The following is an 18476-nucleotide window of genomic DNA, read 5'->3' on the forward strand; positions in this document are numbered from 1 at the left end:
TCCATGCAGTTCTTCCCCTCCTACCCCCCCACAATGCCAGGCATGCCCCCGCTGCTCCCCCACTCAGGACCCTTCAGCTCACTGCAAGGAGCCTTCCAGCCCAAGGTTAGCCCCACAGACCTGCACACACAGACACACGTGCATTGCGCACAAAAACACACATGCACACAGTACACATGCACGCATGCACACACACTCACTCACTCATTCACTCACGCAATACAAAAACACCACATACACACATTTGTTTCACAAACACACCCCCACTGGCAACTCAGCATTCTGCTCATCATCTCACCCAAGAATGAGGCTAGAATTAAGGGACCTGAATACCACCAAAGCCTTCCTTTACAGTCTGTATACAGGGCAGCAGGCAGCTGCGTTTCAAGTGAACCAGCCTGACAAATCTGCTCCTGCTTCTTTTTTTCCCTGTAATAGACTATGCAAACAAGGCCTGTCTTTAAGCTGGTGGGCCTGAGCCGTGCAGTGCAGGGGGAGATAAGCAGCAGTGTGTGTGTGTATATGTGTATATGTGTGTATGTGTGTGTGTGTGTGTGTGTGTGTGTGTGTGTGTGTGTGTGTGTGTGTGTGTGTGTGTGTGTGTGTGTGTGTGTGTGTGTGTGTGTGTGTGTGTGTGTGTGTGGTGGTGGTGGTGGTGGTGGTGGTGGTGGTGGTGGTGGTGGTGATGTGAGACGATCGGGGCCTGGCAGGCGCCCAATAGGCTCTGACCCTGTTGTAAGCCACCAATCAAAGCTGGCCTAAATCCCCTGGTTTTATTCCCTACAGGCTCTATTATGGAGGTCTTTTGTTTCCTGCCTCCAGATGGTTAGAGTACAGTACAGTTAGCTCCCTCCATTACAGCCAAGCGCTGGGTACCACTGAGCATCAGGAGAGGGGTTGGAAGATGGAGGGTGTGGTGCTAGGAACCTCCTGGGATCACCTAGTACTCTGGGATTGATTAAGATCTAGGTATTCTGGTTCTTCTAGACCTCAAAGACAGAGATCTATAATTTGCCGTCTTGTTGATTCTGTACTGGAGACCTCCTAGGAGTGCGCATCTCATACAGTTGCTTGCTATGCAGAGTCTCTTGGTGTAAATCAATGCAGAATAGGCAGTGTTTTGGAATGTGTCTATTGTTGGTGTTGTCATTCTGTGCAAAGTCCCTTTTTCCACCGTCTTCAGTTGTAACACTCTGCCTCTGTCTTCCTCTCTCTTCTTTATCTATCCTCTCTTTTAGTCCTCTAACCCCATAGACGTAGCATCCCGTTCGGGGGCAGTACCTCACACACTCCTACAGAAGGACCCACGGGTACGTAGCCTACTGTCACTGTCCCTCAAAAACAGCAAGTCCATGCTTGATGCTTTACAATGGAGATGAAGGAAGTATAGATGATTGTGGCTGTGGGTTGATTATGGTTCATGTTTTCTTCTTTCAACAACACAGGTATCGGATCCTTTCAGGACAGCAGTTAGAGTAAGCCATGATTTCATTTGTCTTCCATGCACTGTCAAATTTACTGCAGTACCAAGTACCAACATGTCATAACGTTGAGTAAATTCTACAGCATCATCGTGTCATAGCATTAAGGTGTTGGGTTTAACCAGTAGTAATTTGCTAACTTCCAGAAACCTGGCAAGTGGTGTGCGGTGCACGTCCAGATCGCCTGGCAGATTTACCACCATCAGCAGAAGATGAAGGTGAGTGATCTGTGTGTGTGTGTGTGTGTTGTGTGTGTTAGGCAGAAGGAGGCCCAGGGAGGGGAAGGATGGATGTGCCTGATCCTCTGCCAAATATTTTATTTTCCCAAGGATTCCTCTCTTTCTATGCCTACTTAGGTAGCGGCCATTCTTGTCTCTGTCATGGTGTCATTTTCATAGGCACCCCGTCCTCATGGGGTTTAGTGGGCCTAATCAGCTTACCCTAATGTTGTTATGACACAGTGGGTATGTGTTGGGCATGTAGAGGCATTATGTACTGTATGTTGTCCCTCCTCTCTGATCTCACACAGTGATTATATCACTGATTATAGCAGATTACAAGTCCCTCCTTGAACTATGAAATGACTAGCATCCAATTATTGTTAATTACTACATTTGCAAACACTGACAGTGCCACTCTGTTTTCTTTTCTTTCTCATCCTCTACCTTTTCTTTCCCTTTTATCTTCATCTCCCTCGTGTTCTCACTCTCTCTCTCTCTTTCTCTCTCGCTGCCCCCTCTCACCCCTTCTCTCTAACAGCAGATGCAGGTGGACCCTCACAAACTGGACATGAATGGGAAGCTGGACCTGTTCAGTCGTCCCTCTGCCCCAGGAGTGTTTCCTGGGTTTCCCTACACCCACGACCTGGCACGACCCATGTTCTCCTCCACAGGTCAGTACAGGGCTCATGGTCCTCTACCCAGCACAGGGCTCATGGTCCACTACCCAGCACAGGGCTCATGGTCCTCTACCCACCACAGGGCTCATGGTCCTCTACCCAGCACATTGCTCATGGTCCTCTACCCAGCACAGGGCTCATGGTCCTCTACCCACCACAGGGCTCATGGTCCTCTACCCACCACAGGGCTCATGGTCCTCTACCCAGCACATTGCTCATGGTCCTCTACCCAGCACAGGGCTCATGGTCCTCTACCCAGCACATTGCTCATGGTCCTCTACCCAGCACAGGGCTCATGGTCCTCTACCCAGCACAGGGCTCATGGTCCTCTACCCAGCACATTGCTCATGGTCCTCTACCCAGCACATTGCTCATGGTCCTCTACCCAGCACAGGGCTCATGGTCCTCTACCCAGCACATTGCTCATGGTCCTCTACCCAGCACATTGCTCATGGTCCTCTACCCAGCACAGGGCTCATGGTTCTCTACCCAGCACATTGCTCATGGTCCTCTACCCAGCACATTGCTCATGGTTCTCTACCCAGCACAGGGCTCATGGTCCTCTACCCAGCACATTGCTCATGGTCCTCTACCCAGCACATTGCTCATGGTCCTCTACCCAACACAGGGCTCATGGTCCTCTACCCAGCACATTGCTCTGGGTCCTCTACCCAGCACAGGGCTCATGGTACTCTACCCAGCACATTGCTCATGGTCCTCTACCCAGCACATTGCTCATGGTCCTCTACCCAGCACAGGGCTCATGGTCCTCTACCCAGCACATTGCTCTGGGTCCTCTACCCAGCACATTGCTCATGGTCCTCTACCCAGCACATTGCTCATGGTCCTCTACCCAGCACATTGCTCATGGTCCTCTACCCAGCACATTGCTCATGGTCCTCTACCCAGCACAGGGCTCATGGTCCTCTACCCAGCACAGAGGGACATGTCACAGGGTCTTTAGGGATATTATCGTTTCAGATTTGAACTCTTCATTTTTGTCTCCCATTGACATCTATGAATGAGACACAAAAGTCCGGCTCTCAAGTCAGAATACCACCCCTACTGCCAACAACCCCACAATTCGGGTGATGTGGATGCCATACCAAATCTACCAAAGCCCATAGTACCTTTCAGAGCTTCAGGTTGAATTCTGAGTAGGCCTACTGTTGTCCAATAAGAGTGTAACTCTATCCATATAGACAGTTGTTTACTTCCTGGTTACCTGTCACATTTCTTCACACCTGTAATGACACACGGTGTATTAGTGTTCAGCTGTGTTCTATTCTTCTTTACCTGCCCTAGTTGAAGTGCTGTTGTTGTAAATGTTGTCCTAGACATGTGATGTGGCCATGAATATGGATGCTTCTCTATTCTGCATCCTAAATGGCAACCTATTCCCTTCATAGTGCACTATGTAGGGAATAGGGTGCCATTTGGAACACACTTATTTGTGATAATTGGCTTGTAGAACCTGCCTTGAAGGCAACATGGAGGCGGATGCCCTTTAGCTTGTAATTATGCAGAATTGTTCCTGAATTGGCTTGTAATTGGCTCGTTCATGAACCATTCATGAAATATGGGTGAAGAACGTTTTGTAAAAGAGGTCAATGTCTGTTCATAAAAAACCCCCATCCTAAATGCATATACACGCACGGGCGCACACACATCCACACATACATGAGACTATTGAATATTATGCTAATTGCTATCAAGCCTTTCTCAGCCAACCACTGTTAACCCTATGAAACATCAGATGTCCTTCACTGTATTTTTGGTGGTTTGTCCTCTTTTTGGATGCCTAGTTAGAGGTTGTGACAGATGACTACTGACACCACTATCTGAGTGGAGACACTGAGATAACATCGTCGGTCCACTCTCTCTGGAAGCAAACTACTCGATTTGGTCCTTCCGTTATATCGGCATCAAACTCATCACCCTCTCTAGGAGAGGGGGAGACCTCGACAATGTATTGTTTAAACGAGAGGCTGTCTGGAACTTTCATTTTAAGACCCTTGCTCCCTTCGGTCTCAGCGTAGACTTTGATCTGAAGCCATTCTTGTGATTATTGTGATTTTTCTATTCATTGTAAATGTTTATAGGCTTATGTAGCCACATTGTATCTATGATCATATGTTATCCATTCATGTTTTTTACATGTTCTATTCTGTAAATTAACCAATGATATCAAGCCACACCCAGCCATGATTACAGACAACTGTGTGTGTTCTTTGACACTATATAAACTACTGACCTGCAGTGTTTGTCATTATACCTTGATGAAGACAGCTTGTCTGTCTAAATGTTGGTTATTAGGTTATTAAATTATTGCATCTTAGCTCCTAGAGTGTATGGCTCTCCTTCTCTTTTTCAAATGTCCTCGCTCTCTCCTCCCGTAGGTTCTGGCCATCCGGCCGCCTCCCCGTACGGCCCCTCCCCCCACCACAGCGGCTTCCTGCCTCCCAGCCACTTGACAGGTAAGTGGAAATAGCACCACATTTTACATCCCAATTTTTCCCTTTTCACTTTCTCTCTCTTTGTTGCACTCATATTGAGAATACTACTACAGTCACATTTGTTGTTTGGAAAATAAGGTTATAATAGGGAAATAGAGGTTCTGGCTAGTGAAGTCATCCTGCTCCATTAGTGCTGTGTAGAGAGACCTCATGAAATCTATCCCCGTGATTCATAAAAGATACCCTTGAGTTACCCTCCTGCCTGTACTGATGTGGAAGGAAGGCCACTCTGGGCTTGTTACGGTAGTTTTTCTAATTTCCTGACTTTATTTTCCAGATCCTTTGTTCAAGGGAAGGTTTTTTACCCCACAACATGTCATATTGCCTTGGACTTAGGCAGATGCCATTTTACCTTGAGGCTTGTTTTTTATGGCATGTTCCAGTTCTGCTCGTCTCTTTCACAGACAGAGTAATGGAGGTTTTTGTATTATTCTGTATTTCCCATCAAATATGTTGTTAGGCATCAGTACAGCAAGGTGAATTCACGGGATAAGCTCTTGAGTCAATCCAATGTGAGTTTATAAACACTTGGTGCACACGGGAGAAACATTGAGGAATTATGACACTCCTCAAAGATTTTGGGTGAAATTCCTGCCCAAATAACTAATTCAAGTGTGACTTTCTAGCTGTTGTTTGCTGATATATTGACAAACTGTTGCATAGCATTCACCACAGAGTGGAAGTCTTTCAGAACTGGATTAAAGGGTCATTCACCACAGAGTGGAAGTCTTTCAGAACTAGATTAAAGGCTCATTCACCACAGAGTGGAAGTCTTTCAGAACTAGATTAAAGGATCATTCACCACAGAGTGGAAGTCTTTCAGAACTGGATTAAAGGATCATTCACCACAGAGTGGAAGTCTTTCAGAACTAGATTAAAGGCTCATTCACCACAGAGTGGAAGTCTTTCAGAACTAGATTAAAGGCTCATTCACCACAGAGTGGAAGTCTTTCAGAACTAGATTAAAGGCTCATTCACCACAGAGTGGAAGTCTTTCAGAACTAGATTAAAGGATCATTCACCACATAGTGGAAGTCTTTCAGAACTAGATTAAAGGATCATTCACCACAGAGTGGAAGTCTTTCAGAACTAGATTAAAGGATCATTCACCACAGAGTGGAAGTCTTTCAGAACTAGATGAAAGGATCATTCACCACAGAGTGGAAGTCTTTCAGACCTAGATTAAAGGATCATTCACCACAGAGTGGAAGTCTTTCAGAACTGGATTAAAGGATCATTCACCACATAGTGGAAGTCTTTCAGAACTAGATTAAAGGAACATTCACCACAGAGTGGAAGTCTTTCAGAACTAGATTAAAGGATCATTCACCACAGAGTGGAAGTCTTTCAGAACTAGATTAAAGGATCATTCACCACAGAGTGGAAGTCTTTCAGAACTAGATTAAAGGATCATTCATCATTGATTTAACCTCTGGCATTTTCCAACATGGCTTCTTAATCAATCTTTAAATCTTGATAACGTTGTGTCCTGATTCAGGTAGGTATGCATACCTTTCCATTTTGAATTCTATGTAAACTGTGACCAGGTTTAACTAAGACACTCGTAGTAGAAAATGTGCTACGTAGAATGATAAAGGTTTCTTCATCTGGAACCATTTTTGGATTCAGGTAGAACATTTTCCCCCAAAGAAGAACCCTCAAAGAAACATTTAACCTGGGAACATACAGCCGAAGATCCCTATGGTTCTAGGTAGCAGAGTGCGCAGGTTCAAATGGAAGTGTGAAACACTGAAGCATCTCTAAAGCCTACTCAACAAACGTTCTCCATTAAAGCAGCTGTGTGCCTGACTGTTGGAGACCTCCAAATCCCCTGTCCGATTGTAGTCCAGCTCCAACCTAGACCCCATCATACTCAGTCTCCCATCAGGCAGTGCTTCCCTAGAATCAGGGTCAGAGATTAAAGGCTCCACTCCATTACGGACAGTGTGGGAGTAAATCCAGTGTGGCCAGAGCAGGTAGCAAGCCTCGCTAGCTAGCGACACACAGTAGGATTAGAGGAAGCAGGATAGCAGCGCTAGAAAACCCACAGCTCCGCTTGTAAGAGAAAAGCAGAGTGGAACGAGTGGTCGGGCTCCTCCAGCCGGCTCAGCTAATCCCTGTTTGGCATTTTGCAGATCCTTTCAGTCGCTCCAGTACCTTTGGCGGCCTCGGCAACCTTTCAACCAGTGCCTTCGGCGGATTAGGCAACCCCTCGCTTGGTAAGCGCCAGCCCCCCGCCCCTCCCCCCGTGGGCCAGGGAGGACGAAATCAAGGCACTTAGTTCTGCATCAAATGCCAAAATAAAACTAACACGGAGGAACAAAAAGGCAGGCAGCACAGCTCTCTCTCTGTCTCTCCGTCCACCCCCCTCCCCAGTAGCTTGGCTTTAACCTGACAGCAACACTGCCAACGCACACAGCACTCACAGGCTTTCTGTTAGGTTGCTATTCATGTATTAATTAATCTAAAAGCCCCCTCATCACCACTGTGGAGGGTTTTCTCCCTCTCTCTCGCCCTCTCACTCCCTCTCTCTCATTCTCCTCTGCCAAATCAGTTGCCCTGTAGCAAAATGGATTTCAGTGAAATAGACACCCTGTGGAATGCTAAGGTCTCCCCGGCTTTTCACTACCCTCACCCCAGAGGGTAATTGAGTCCCCCCCCATCCACCCACTTTCCAGTGAAAAGGCCCTGAGAGAGAGGAGTGAATGGGGGAGCAGAGCAGAGTAGGGTCTGTGTTTGAAGCAGCTAGAAGTGCAGAGGGGGAAGCCATTAACCTGGCCAGTCTTTCTTTCTTTCTTTCTTCTTGTCTTCATTCTCTCCATCTTATGTTGTGTGTCCAGGAGGGAGTTTAGTTTGGTTCGCTTACACTCTTTTCTCCCTGTCGCCTCTCCTTCAGGCTCCAACAGTGTCTTCGGCCATAAAGAGGGCCCAGGGGGCCTGCCAGGCTTCGGCAGCCCTCACCATGACACCTGGAACAGGCTCCACCGGACCCCACCCTCCTTCCCCACCCCTCCGCAGTGGCCCAAGTCTGCAGACACGGAGCGAAGCAACTCAGCAAACAGCCACGAGCGTGAACGGGAACGGGAGAGGGAGAGGGAGAGGGAGAGGGAGAGAGAGAGAGAACGGGAGAAAAGGGATTCATCCATCAGCAAAGAGGATAAGGATAAAGACAGGTATGTAGTTTGTATGAATACAACTATGATATTTGTATCAGTTGTAAGTAACTCAAATGTTTATTTGAATGCTAATTTTCATGCACACATATTTCCAACTAAAGTAAAAAAAAAAAAATGTAAACTCCATTCTAACCTTCTGATAAATACATATTTTTATTTTGTTTGTGCCCCTCAGAGATTCAATTGACCGTAACCGTCACTCCAACCGTTCGTCCCCTGCATCGGCCCCAACCAGCTACCAGATCAGCAGCCTGATCCGCTCTAACAGCCAGAACTCCAGCGACTCGGGTCGCCACCACAGCGGCAGCGTGGACCGGGTACGGGAGGCAGAGAAGGAGCTCCCGGAGCGCCACCGAGAGGTGGCCATAGTGGGGGAGGTCAAGGTAAAGGAGAGCCGCTCCCCTGGAGGAGGGAAGGAGGTGACAGACAGAGACAGACGCTCCTCAGAAGACTCCATCAAACCAGCCCACCGCACGCCCTCCCCCTACTCCAAGGCTGTCCTATCTGAGACAGGCATGAAAATGGCTGGTGGCCCCCCACCCACGCTACTCAAGGATGGGGACAGGGACAGGAAGGAGGTTCGTCCTTCCTCCGGGGGGGACCTGCTGCTGCACAAGGTGAAGAACGACATGAAGATCAAGGAGGAGCGCAAGGAGGACCAGGATGTGGTGGTTGTGAGCTCCGAGCCCGCCCCTCAGCCTGCTCCTCCTCCTCAGCCTCTACCCCCTCCACCCCCCCAGCCTGGTCACCACCACCACCACCACCACCACCCTCCTCTGTCCCAGCAGCCCCCGCACCCCTCTCCACGCTGCAGTGAAATGCCCACCCACGGCTCCCTGCACGGGGTGCACATGGCCCACTCCTTGCCCCTCTCCATGAGCGCAATGCACCAGATGGGCAGTCTCAACGTGCTAGACCGGGCTCGCATGGCTCCATTTATGGGAGTGAGCCCCCTGGCTGCTGCTGCAGGGAGGGACCGGATTCCCCACCAAGCCTTCCCCTGGGACCCACTGAGGGAGGCCTACCGCAACATGGACCTGCAGCGCAGGATGGACTTCCATCTGAGGGCGGAACAGGCCCAGCGCTTCCCCAGCATATACGAGCAGGAGCGGGCCTACCGGGAGAGAGAGGCCCACGACTACTCCCACCATGAGCACCTGCTGGAGGTACGGCGGGAGCACGAGAGGATGAGGCAACAGGCAGAGGAGAGGGAGCGCCAGCACCTGAGGGAGGAGCTGGACCGAGCGCGGATCCACCAGCTGCACCAGTCCCCCATGGAGGGACACCTGCCACACATGCCCCCCTTCATGCCCCACCTGGGCGGCATGCCCTACCCCAGACTCAGCCCCTCCACTGGACACAATGGCCTGCTGAACCGGACGCCCCCCACCGCTGCACTTAGCGCCCCCCCTCCACTAGTGGCAGCGGGGAGCGCCAGACCAGCCTCCCCCAGAAGGACTACCCCCCTCACCACCCAGGACCCCGAGATTACTCCCCCTCCCGCAACCCCAAAGAAGTGGAGGCACGGTAGCTTTACATACAGACAAAGGACATGGATGACAAGACTCACTCCCCAATTTGGAACCTTCTAGAGAGAACAAAATGCACTGCTTTACAATGGAGAAAGGCATTAGTAAACGAGGAAACAGTATGATTGTACAAAGGAAAGATTTGTAAGGTTGAAGAAGCACATGCCATGATTTTATTTGACATGGACAGGCTGATGAGAATGTTGGTTAGAAGAACACGAATCAAAAAGTATGTGTACGTTTGTTTCCGACATAAAATTTGATATTAATATATTAATCTAAAACCTTTTTCGATTTTGAGCGAAAAGTGATATTCTGATTAAAATGAGTTTGTACATTTCCTATCCTTGTTCCATGTATAGACATCATTTTTATGAATTTGTATTTTGTGCGTTAGTCTCTTATTTTCAATATCCCAGTCCATTGTGAGACATATGAAAGAGGATGCTCCATGGTACAGACTGGACTTTTTACCCTTACAACAGTAATATAACCTCATGGTACATGGAAATACTCATTAGTGATAATGTACGGAATTACATTAAAGAATTTTTGCGTTTTATTTGCTTTGCCTTTGAGATATGCAGACAAATATATATTACGAGGTCTTTGTTCGGTCTCTGTAAAGAAAATTCATGTAAATATCTTGTTGATATTCCTTGCAGCAAAATTACAATGTAAATTTATTAGGCTTTTTAAATGTTTATAGAAAAACAAATTAAATCAAAACTGAACCACTTGCCGGTTGGAAACCATGGTAACAGACGATCCTGTCCAATGGGAGGGAAGGAGGGCGGGCATCAGAAGGGGGCTGGAATGATCATCTGCAATCTATGCAAAGAGGCGCTGAGCACCCCGATGGAGAGCCACCTGGAATGGAATGGACACTGTTGGATAATGTTGATTCAGTGAGAGGAACTTGGATTAACTCAACATGTTTTTTCTCCAATGATAGTCGTGGAATTATACACCTACAGACTTCCCCGTTACAGAGAAACTGTACTAGAAGCTTACATGCAGCCCCAGTAAAATGAATTGACAGCAAAGGAAGACACTTTTGATTGGGCGGCAATAGGACTTTCTCTGTCGACCGTTGTGGTGTTGTGCAGTTGTTGTTTTTTAGACTTGTATACAAAACAAGTAGAGTTTTAGGCGTGCAAAAAAAATGAAAACGAACATTCATGATTTAAAATTGTACGGAATAAAGTTTGGACCTAATTTCTGCAGTTTTCTTTTTATTCACCTGTATGATCATTCTCTGAGAGCAGGGTTACTGGCTGTAACCCCCTCCTAATTGTAGAATGGTGATATAACAATAATTCATAAATCACTGACGGAAACTATTTTTCATAGATTTACCAATACTGCCAGTGTCTTAGCTGGCTCATTCATTTAGCACATTGCTAACAAATCATAAAATAAATACAATGGAGCCAATGAGGGTTCTAATTCTGTTCATTTGACTGTAATCTCACATGGATCAGCTGCAGATCTCTCAGCTCTCCTGAGGGATCGATGGGATTGGGAAGAGAGGCAATAGACGATGGGACTAATAGGACATTGATTTGGTAAGAAAGCAGGTTTTAAGTGTTTGTGTTGCAGGTAACCGCTATTGACTGACGGACGAGCAGAGTATTGACCTGCGGTCTGGACTCATTAAGAGGAGTCATGCCTGGGAGAGAGGCAGTGGGTGTTAGAGGAGAGCCCCCCCCGCTCACACCCTTCTCTCCCATGCCCTCTCTCTCTTCCCCCATCTTCTCCCCGCACTCATCTGTTTCGCTAATGAGCCTGGAAGGTCCACCGCAGCGGTCCAAGAGAGGCGCACATAGACATCCACTCCCGCTATCAATGAGGGTCTCTCTCTCTCTCTCTCTCTCTCTCTCTCTCTCTCTGCCTCACCTCTGAGCCCTGATAATCCCCCTCCTCCACCCCTAACCCCTCCTCTCTCTCTCAATTCAATTAAATTTGCTTTATTGGCAATGACGTAACAATGTACATATTGCCAAAGCTTACTTTTGATATTTACAATATGAAAATAATAAGAAAAATTGTCATCGGAACAACAGTGACAACAATAACCAGTGATCAAAATAACCATACACTGAACAATAACAATAAGCATACAGTAGAGGACATGTGCAGGTTGATTGGTCTGTCAGACACTGTCCCTCATCTCATGGCAGGCAACAATGTGTTGCGCTGCCAACCCACAGCTCTCTGCGTCCTCCCCCAACAGGATGGGTAGCCTATTCTCATCAGAGAGGTCTTTGAAACCTTGAATAAGGGTTTAAATGACCGTCTCTAATTGTTATATATTTGTTTACATTTTGTCAGGAAATGCAGCCCTGTCTCAGGTTCTGCTGTTGTGCAGTGGTTGCACAGCCTTTCCTCTACAGCAAGCCTGGTTTTCCTGTGTCTACCCTTCTCAATTGCATAGGCTGTGCTCACTGAGCCTGTACATTGTCAAGGTTTGATCAGTAACCACGGTCAAAAGTTTGCCATGGTGTACTGTTGATTTAGGGCCAGATAGCACTGCATTTTGCTTTGTGCTTGTGCTTGTCTTTCCCAATAAGCAATGTAGTTTTGTTTTGATTGTGTTGTCATTTGTTTTATTCTGATTGATCTGATGTTCTGGTCCTGGGGCTTCAATGTGTTAGTAGAACAGGTTTATGAACTCAGCCCCAGGACCAGCTGGATGAGGGGACTCTTCTTTGCTCAGCTCTTGGCATTGTAGGGCTTCGTAATGATATGAGAGGGGGTCACTGTATTTTAGATGTTTCCAAAACTTAATTGCTCTTTTTTGAGTTTTTATTATTAGTGGATATTGGCCTAATTCTGCCCTGCATGCATTGTTTGTAGTTTTCCTCTGGACATGTAGGAGAATCTTACAGAACTCTGCATGCAGGGTTTCAATGGGGTGTTTGTCCCATTTGGTGAAATCTTGTTTTGCAAATGGACCCCACACCTGATAGGTATTTCAATTTGAATTTGTTTTTTAATGGCGTCGAATGCCCTGCGTGCTTTATCTCTCAGTTCATTCACTGCCTCATTAAGGTGTCCAGTTGAGCTTATTTTAAACCTAAGTAATTGTAGTGTGTGCAGTACTCTATATATATTTTGTACCAATTGAGAACTTTGGTCTAATTCCCTGAGATTTGAGTCTGTCTGTCTGTCTGTCTGTCTGTCTGTCTGTCTGTCTGTCTGTCTGTCTGTCTGTCTGTCTGTCTGTCTGTCTGTCGCGCTCTGTCTGTGTCTGTCTCTCTCTCTCTCTCTCTCTCTCTCTCTCTGTCTGTCTGTGTCTGTCTCTCTCTGTCAATTCAATTCAAGGGGCTTTATTGGCATGGGAAACATATGTTAACATTGCCAAAGTAAGTAAGGTAGATAATATACAAAAGTGAAATAAACAATAAAAATTAACAGTAAACATTACACATACAGAAGTTTCGAAATAATAAAGACAAATGTCTTCTACACCTGCATTGCTTGCTGTTTGGGGTTTTAGGCTGGGTTTCTGTACAGCACTTTGAGATATCAGCTGATGTACGAAGGGCTATATAAATAAAATTTGATTGATTGATTGATGTCATATTATGTATATATACAGTGTTGTCTCTCTCTCTCTCTCTCTCTCTCTCTCTCTCTCTCTCTCTCTCTGTCTGTCCCTGCCTCCGAGCCCTGATAATCCCCCTCCTCCACCCTAACCCCCTCCATCTCTCTCTCGCCAATCCTGTCCCTGGGTATCAGAGCGTAATGGCAGCCCAGATCAAACCACAGTGAGGTCATTAAGTAATGTTATTGAAAATCAATACTGCTTTTCTGTCTCAGACTCACTGGACGGCAGACGCTTGAAAAGGTCTCCTTGAAAAGATGGTGTATTGGGAAGACTTAAATCACTATCGCTTTCAATTTAGGCCGACTGTAATTGAGCCACATATTCCACTTTACTGCCATGTGCTTTTAATCCTAATCAGACAGTCAACAGCATGAACTTAACCCCCTCCCTACCTGTTAGGCTACAGCACATTGATTTTACAAGGGAGAGGGGAGGGGGCTTTTATTTACTGACTTTTGTGGAAAATTTTAAAAAAATATATCCCTCCCTTATTCCCTTCATCCCTTATCCAGCTTTGTTCAATTCATTTTATGGTTGAACATTAAGAGGTTCTGCGGGAGATGAATGCTCCATCAATTTTACTCATTGTCTAGCAAGGTCAATTTATTTCAACACACAGTCCATCAGCAGATGGGAATCAATTGACACATTGCTTAACAGCGTATCTAACGCAGCAAAGTGGATTATTACAAGGTCTGCCATTTTACAGGAGACAAAGCCTTTTTCTTCTTGAGCAATTCAGCATTTCCCCCCGTAGAAACAATATCAGTGTTATGCAGATATATACCAGAATGTGTTTCTGGTGTTTCAGCCTATAAGCGACTTTCCAAGGCTCTGTATTTAAAAAAAGCATGTTTTCCTACACAATTAATAGGATAGAATGGTATAAAGAATGGTATGTATGAGGCAGGACATTGTGTTTTGTTCTGATAATCCCCTGTGTTTATCAAGAAGAAACCTCAATGCTGAAGGTTGGGATTGTATTTTCATGGTGTTCTAATACCTCCAAAAAGCTCCTGGCACAGAGTTCACCTCAAAGGCAACGTACAGAGGGTCAGGCCCGGGGACTTTCTTCCGTCACAATGGCAGCTAATAGCGCTGTGCCAACTAATAAGATGGGCAACGAATGAATGGACCAGTCCAAGCTGCTTTTTCCCCCTGATAAAACATGTATGAAACCATTTTGAGCAGCTATGCAGCTCTCTCCACAGCCAGGGCTAATACATTAGTTCCCATTTGAAGGGTGTTTTGAGATTGGTCATGAGACTTGGAGGCCCCATGATCGTGTTTGAATTGCTGGGGGCCAGAGGGCTTCCGGACTCCGCTGGGCTTGGTGATTTGGTCGGGTTTTGCTTAGGCTGTGAGTTCAGACCCAGCTCTCCAAGAGGGAACAGTCAACACCTCAGACTTTGTTCATCGCTAGACTATATAGTATCTGCGTCAGATATGACACCCTATTCCCTACATAGCAAAAGTAGTGCACTAGAGAAATGGGTTCCATTTACCTTTATATCTGAACCAGGAAGAGGGAACATAGATGTTCAGTTGGATTTACAGTGGATTGTTAACACTAGTCACGTGGTGTCTGTGTGTATTGTATATATACAACTTTGTATAGCCCTCAACACCAACAGATAGCCCACAGTATCCAGGACACTGCAGTTGAGGACTCAGTGGCGTTAGACTGAGCCGGACATTGAATTCCAGGCCCCAGTGACACAGTGCTGTCTAATGTCTTTGCACCTCTGGCCCAATGGCAAATATGCCTGCCATCTCACACTGCTGTAGGGCTGTGCAGAGACTGGCCCAGGCATAGAGAGAGACAGAATATATTTTAGCACATTTCAAACAGTCATGTCTCGGAGAGTGAGATGTGGACAGAGACAGGAAAGAGGAGGAGGAAGGAGGGAGAAGGGACCGCAGACAGATCGAGCCACCAGGCAGCCAAAATATTTTTTTCACTTTCATTCATTTTTGAAGGATTTCTTTCCATGGTTTTAGTGGAACCTCACTCTTCCACACTGGCAGTTTTACATACACAAGCCGTAAAAACGAATACCATCTGGCTGCATCTGGTTGGGTGGAGGTAATTCTCTCAGGTTGAGGGCCCACAGGCTGGCATGGCGCCGCCAACCTCCTGGTTCTGACTTGTCATGAGAAAAGTGTATTTCAATGTGAATCTTGTCGTGACTGTATTTCTCTAGAGCTCTGGAGTTTTTCCAAGCAGTGGAATAAGAATGATGATTTACTCTATCTGTATCCCCCTTGTGTGACATTCATAAGCATTTATTCCAGGGATCATCAACTACATTCAGCCTCGGGCCAAGCGGGTGGTCGGGGGGCCTGAACATAATTACAAATCATTTGAAGACTGCAAATTGACAGCAAGAAGCCCAAACAGATGTAATATTTTACAAAAATTATAATTTCAAACCTTACTTGTGTCGAAAGCGTTCCACAGCGATGCTGGCCCATGTTGACTCCAATGCTTCATACAGTTGTGTCAAATTGTTTGGATTTCTTTTGGGTGGTGGAACATTCCTGGTACACACTGGAAACCCCTGAATGGCACACCTACACAATCCATGTCTCAGTTGTCTGAAGGCTTAAAATCCTTCTTTAACCTGTGTCACGTCCTGACCAGAGAAAGTCTTTATTTTCTATGGTAGAGTAGGTAAGGGCGTGACTAGGGGTTAGCCTAGTTTATTATTTCTATGTGGGGTTCTAAGTTTGTTTTTCTATGTTGGTGTTTGTGTATGATTCCCAATTAGAGGCAGCTGGTAATCCTTCTCTCTAATTGGGGATCATATTTAAGCAGCTGTTTTTCTCACCTGTGTTTATGGGATATTGTTTTGAGTTAGTGCACGTAACATTTTCTGTAGTCACGGTTCGTTATTAGTTTAACTTCTTGCGTCAAGCCATCCCGGATCCGGTATCGTGACTACAGCCTCAAGCTCATTACCATAACGCAACATTAACTATTCATGAAAATGGCAAATGAAATTAAATTAATCTATTTGCTCTCAAGCTTAGCCTTTTGTTAACAACACTGTCATCTCAGATTTTCAAAATATGCTTCTCAACCATTGCAAAACAAGCATTTGTGTAACAGTATTGATAGCTAACGTAGCATTTAGCGTTAGCATTCAGCAGGCAACATTTTCACAAAAACCAGAAAAGCATTCAAATAAAATAATTTACCTTTGAAGAACTTTGGATGTTTTCAATGTGGAGACTCTCAGATAGCAAATGTTCAGTTTTCCCTGAAAGATTATTTGTTTCGGACAAATCGCTCCGTTTTCTGCGTCACGTTTAGCTACGAAAAAAAACCTGTATCCAGGATTGTGTAAATCTATCCGCAAGCTCATTAGCATAACACAACGTTAACTATTCATGAAAATCGCAAATGAAATGAAATTAATCTATTTGCTCTCAAGCTTAGCCTTTTGTTAACAACACTGTCATCTCAGATTTTCAAAATATGCTTTTGAACCATAGCTAAACAAGCATTTGTGTAACAGTATTGATAGCCTAGCATAGGATTATGCCTCTCTTTCAGCATGCAACATTTTCACAAAAACCAGAAAAGAATTCAAATAAAATCATTTACCTTTGAAGAACTTCAGATGTTTTCAATGAGGAGACTCTCAGTTAGATAGCAAATGTTCTGTTTTTACAAAAAAATATTATTTGTGTTGACTAATCGCTCCGTTTTGTTCATCACGTTTGGGTAAGGAAAAAATAAATAAATATTAAGTCATTAAAACGCAAACTTTTTTCCAAATTAACTCCATAATATCGACAGAAACATGCCAAACCGATGTTTAGAATCAATCCTCAAGGTGTTTTTCACATATCTATCGACGATAAAATCCATCGTGGCAGTTGACTTTCTCTTCTGAAGAAATGGAACGCGCATGGACCTACAGATTACGCAATAATTTCGACACAGGACACCGGGCGGGACACCAGGTAAATGTAGTCTCTTGTGGTCAATCTTCCAATGATATGCCTACAAACACGTCACAATGCTGCAGACACCTTGGGGAAACGACAGAAAGGGCAGGCTCATTCCTGGCGCATTCACAGCCATATAAGGAGACATTGGAACACAGCGCCTTCAGAATCTGGGGCATTTCCTGTATGAAACTTCATCTTGGTTTCGCCTGTAGCATTAGTTCTGGGGCACTCACAGATAATATCTTTGCAGTTTTGGAAACGTCAGAGTTTTGTCTTTCCAAAGCTGTCAATTCCATGCATAGTCGAGCATCTTTTCGTGACAAAATATCCCGCTTAAAACGGGCACGTCTTTTTATCCAATAATGACATAGCGCCCCCATAGGTTGAAGAGGTTAATGTTTATTTGTTTTTGCTAAGTTTCACTTTCTTTATTAAATTATGTGGAACTCAACATACGCTGCACCTTGGTCCGATATTCATTATAACGATCCCATCCACAAAGGACCAAGCATTGTGCCCAGGAGGAGGAAGTATCCCGGACTTGGGAAGAGATTCTGGATGGGAAGGGATTCTGGACTTGGGAAGAAATCCTGGCAGGACAGGATCGCCTTCCATGGCGGGAGACGCAAGGAGAACATGGAGGACAGCGACGACGACAGGGTTCGCGTCCACGACGCAAGCCCAAGAAGCAGCCTCAAAAAATTTTTTTGGGGGGGTCACACGGGGTGGTCGACGAGGTTGAGGGGTGAGTCAGAGACCGTTGAGGAGTTATTGGATAAATTGGAGGAGAGTGAACGGAGGGGAGAGTTAGAGACCTTCGAGGAGTTGTTGGATGAAGTGGAGGAGAGTGAAGTGAGAGAGCTGTTGGTTTGGCGTAGTATGCATGGCATTCTCCCTGAGGAGCATGTTAGCAGTCCGATGCCACCTGAGTCAGCTCCCCGTACTCGTCCTGAGAAGTGTGTTAAAGTTCCGGTACAATTGATGCCGGCAATACTCACCAAGTCTCCAGTGCGCCTTCACAGCCCAGTACGTCCTGTGCCAGCTCCTCGCACTTACCGGGAGAGGTGTGTCATCCAACTGGTACCATTGATGCCGGCTATATGCACAAGGTCTCCAGTATGTCTTCACAGCCCGGTACATCCTGTGCCTGCTCCTCGCACTCTCCCTAAAGTGCGTGTCCCCAGTCCGGGACGTCCTGTGTCTGCTCCTCATACTCTCCCTCAAGTGTGTGCCCCCAGTCCGGTATGTCCTATGCCAGCTCCTCGCACTCTCCCTCAAGTGCGTGTCCCCAGTCCGGGACGTC

General features: G+C 46.0%; 1 protein-coding gene across 1 annotated transcript in view; it reads left to right on the plus strand.

Moving 5' to 3' along the window:
• The window catches only part of LOC118358451 (autism susceptibility gene 2 protein), a 498631-nt gene extending 487813 nt beyond the window's left edge, over nucleotides 1-10818 (plus strand). Inside the window, 10 exon segments of the mRNA XM_052479010.1 lie at nucleotides 10-105; nucleotides 1239-1310; nucleotides 1446-1475; nucleotides 1628-1699; nucleotides 2241-2373; nucleotides 4779-4856; nucleotides 7031-7114; nucleotides 7792-8068; nucleotides 8247-9553; nucleotides 9556-10818. Of these exon segments, the coding sequence (XP_052334970.1) occupies nucleotides 10-105; nucleotides 1239-1310; nucleotides 1446-1475; nucleotides 1628-1699; nucleotides 2241-2373; nucleotides 4779-4856; nucleotides 7031-7114; nucleotides 7792-8068; nucleotides 8247-9553; nucleotides 9556-9602 (2196 nt within the window). The 3' untranslated portion in view covers nucleotides 9603-10818.
• The last annotated feature ends 7658 nt before the right edge of the window (nucleotides 10819-18476 follow it).

This window comes from Oncorhynchus keta, chromosome 25 (assembly GCF_023373465.1).
Source record: "Oncorhynchus keta strain PuntledgeMale-10-30-2019 chromosome 25, Oket_V2, whole genome shotgun sequence".
Lineage (NCBI taxonomy): Eukaryota > Metazoa > Chordata > Actinopteri > Salmoniformes > Salmonidae > Oncorhynchus > Oncorhynchus keta.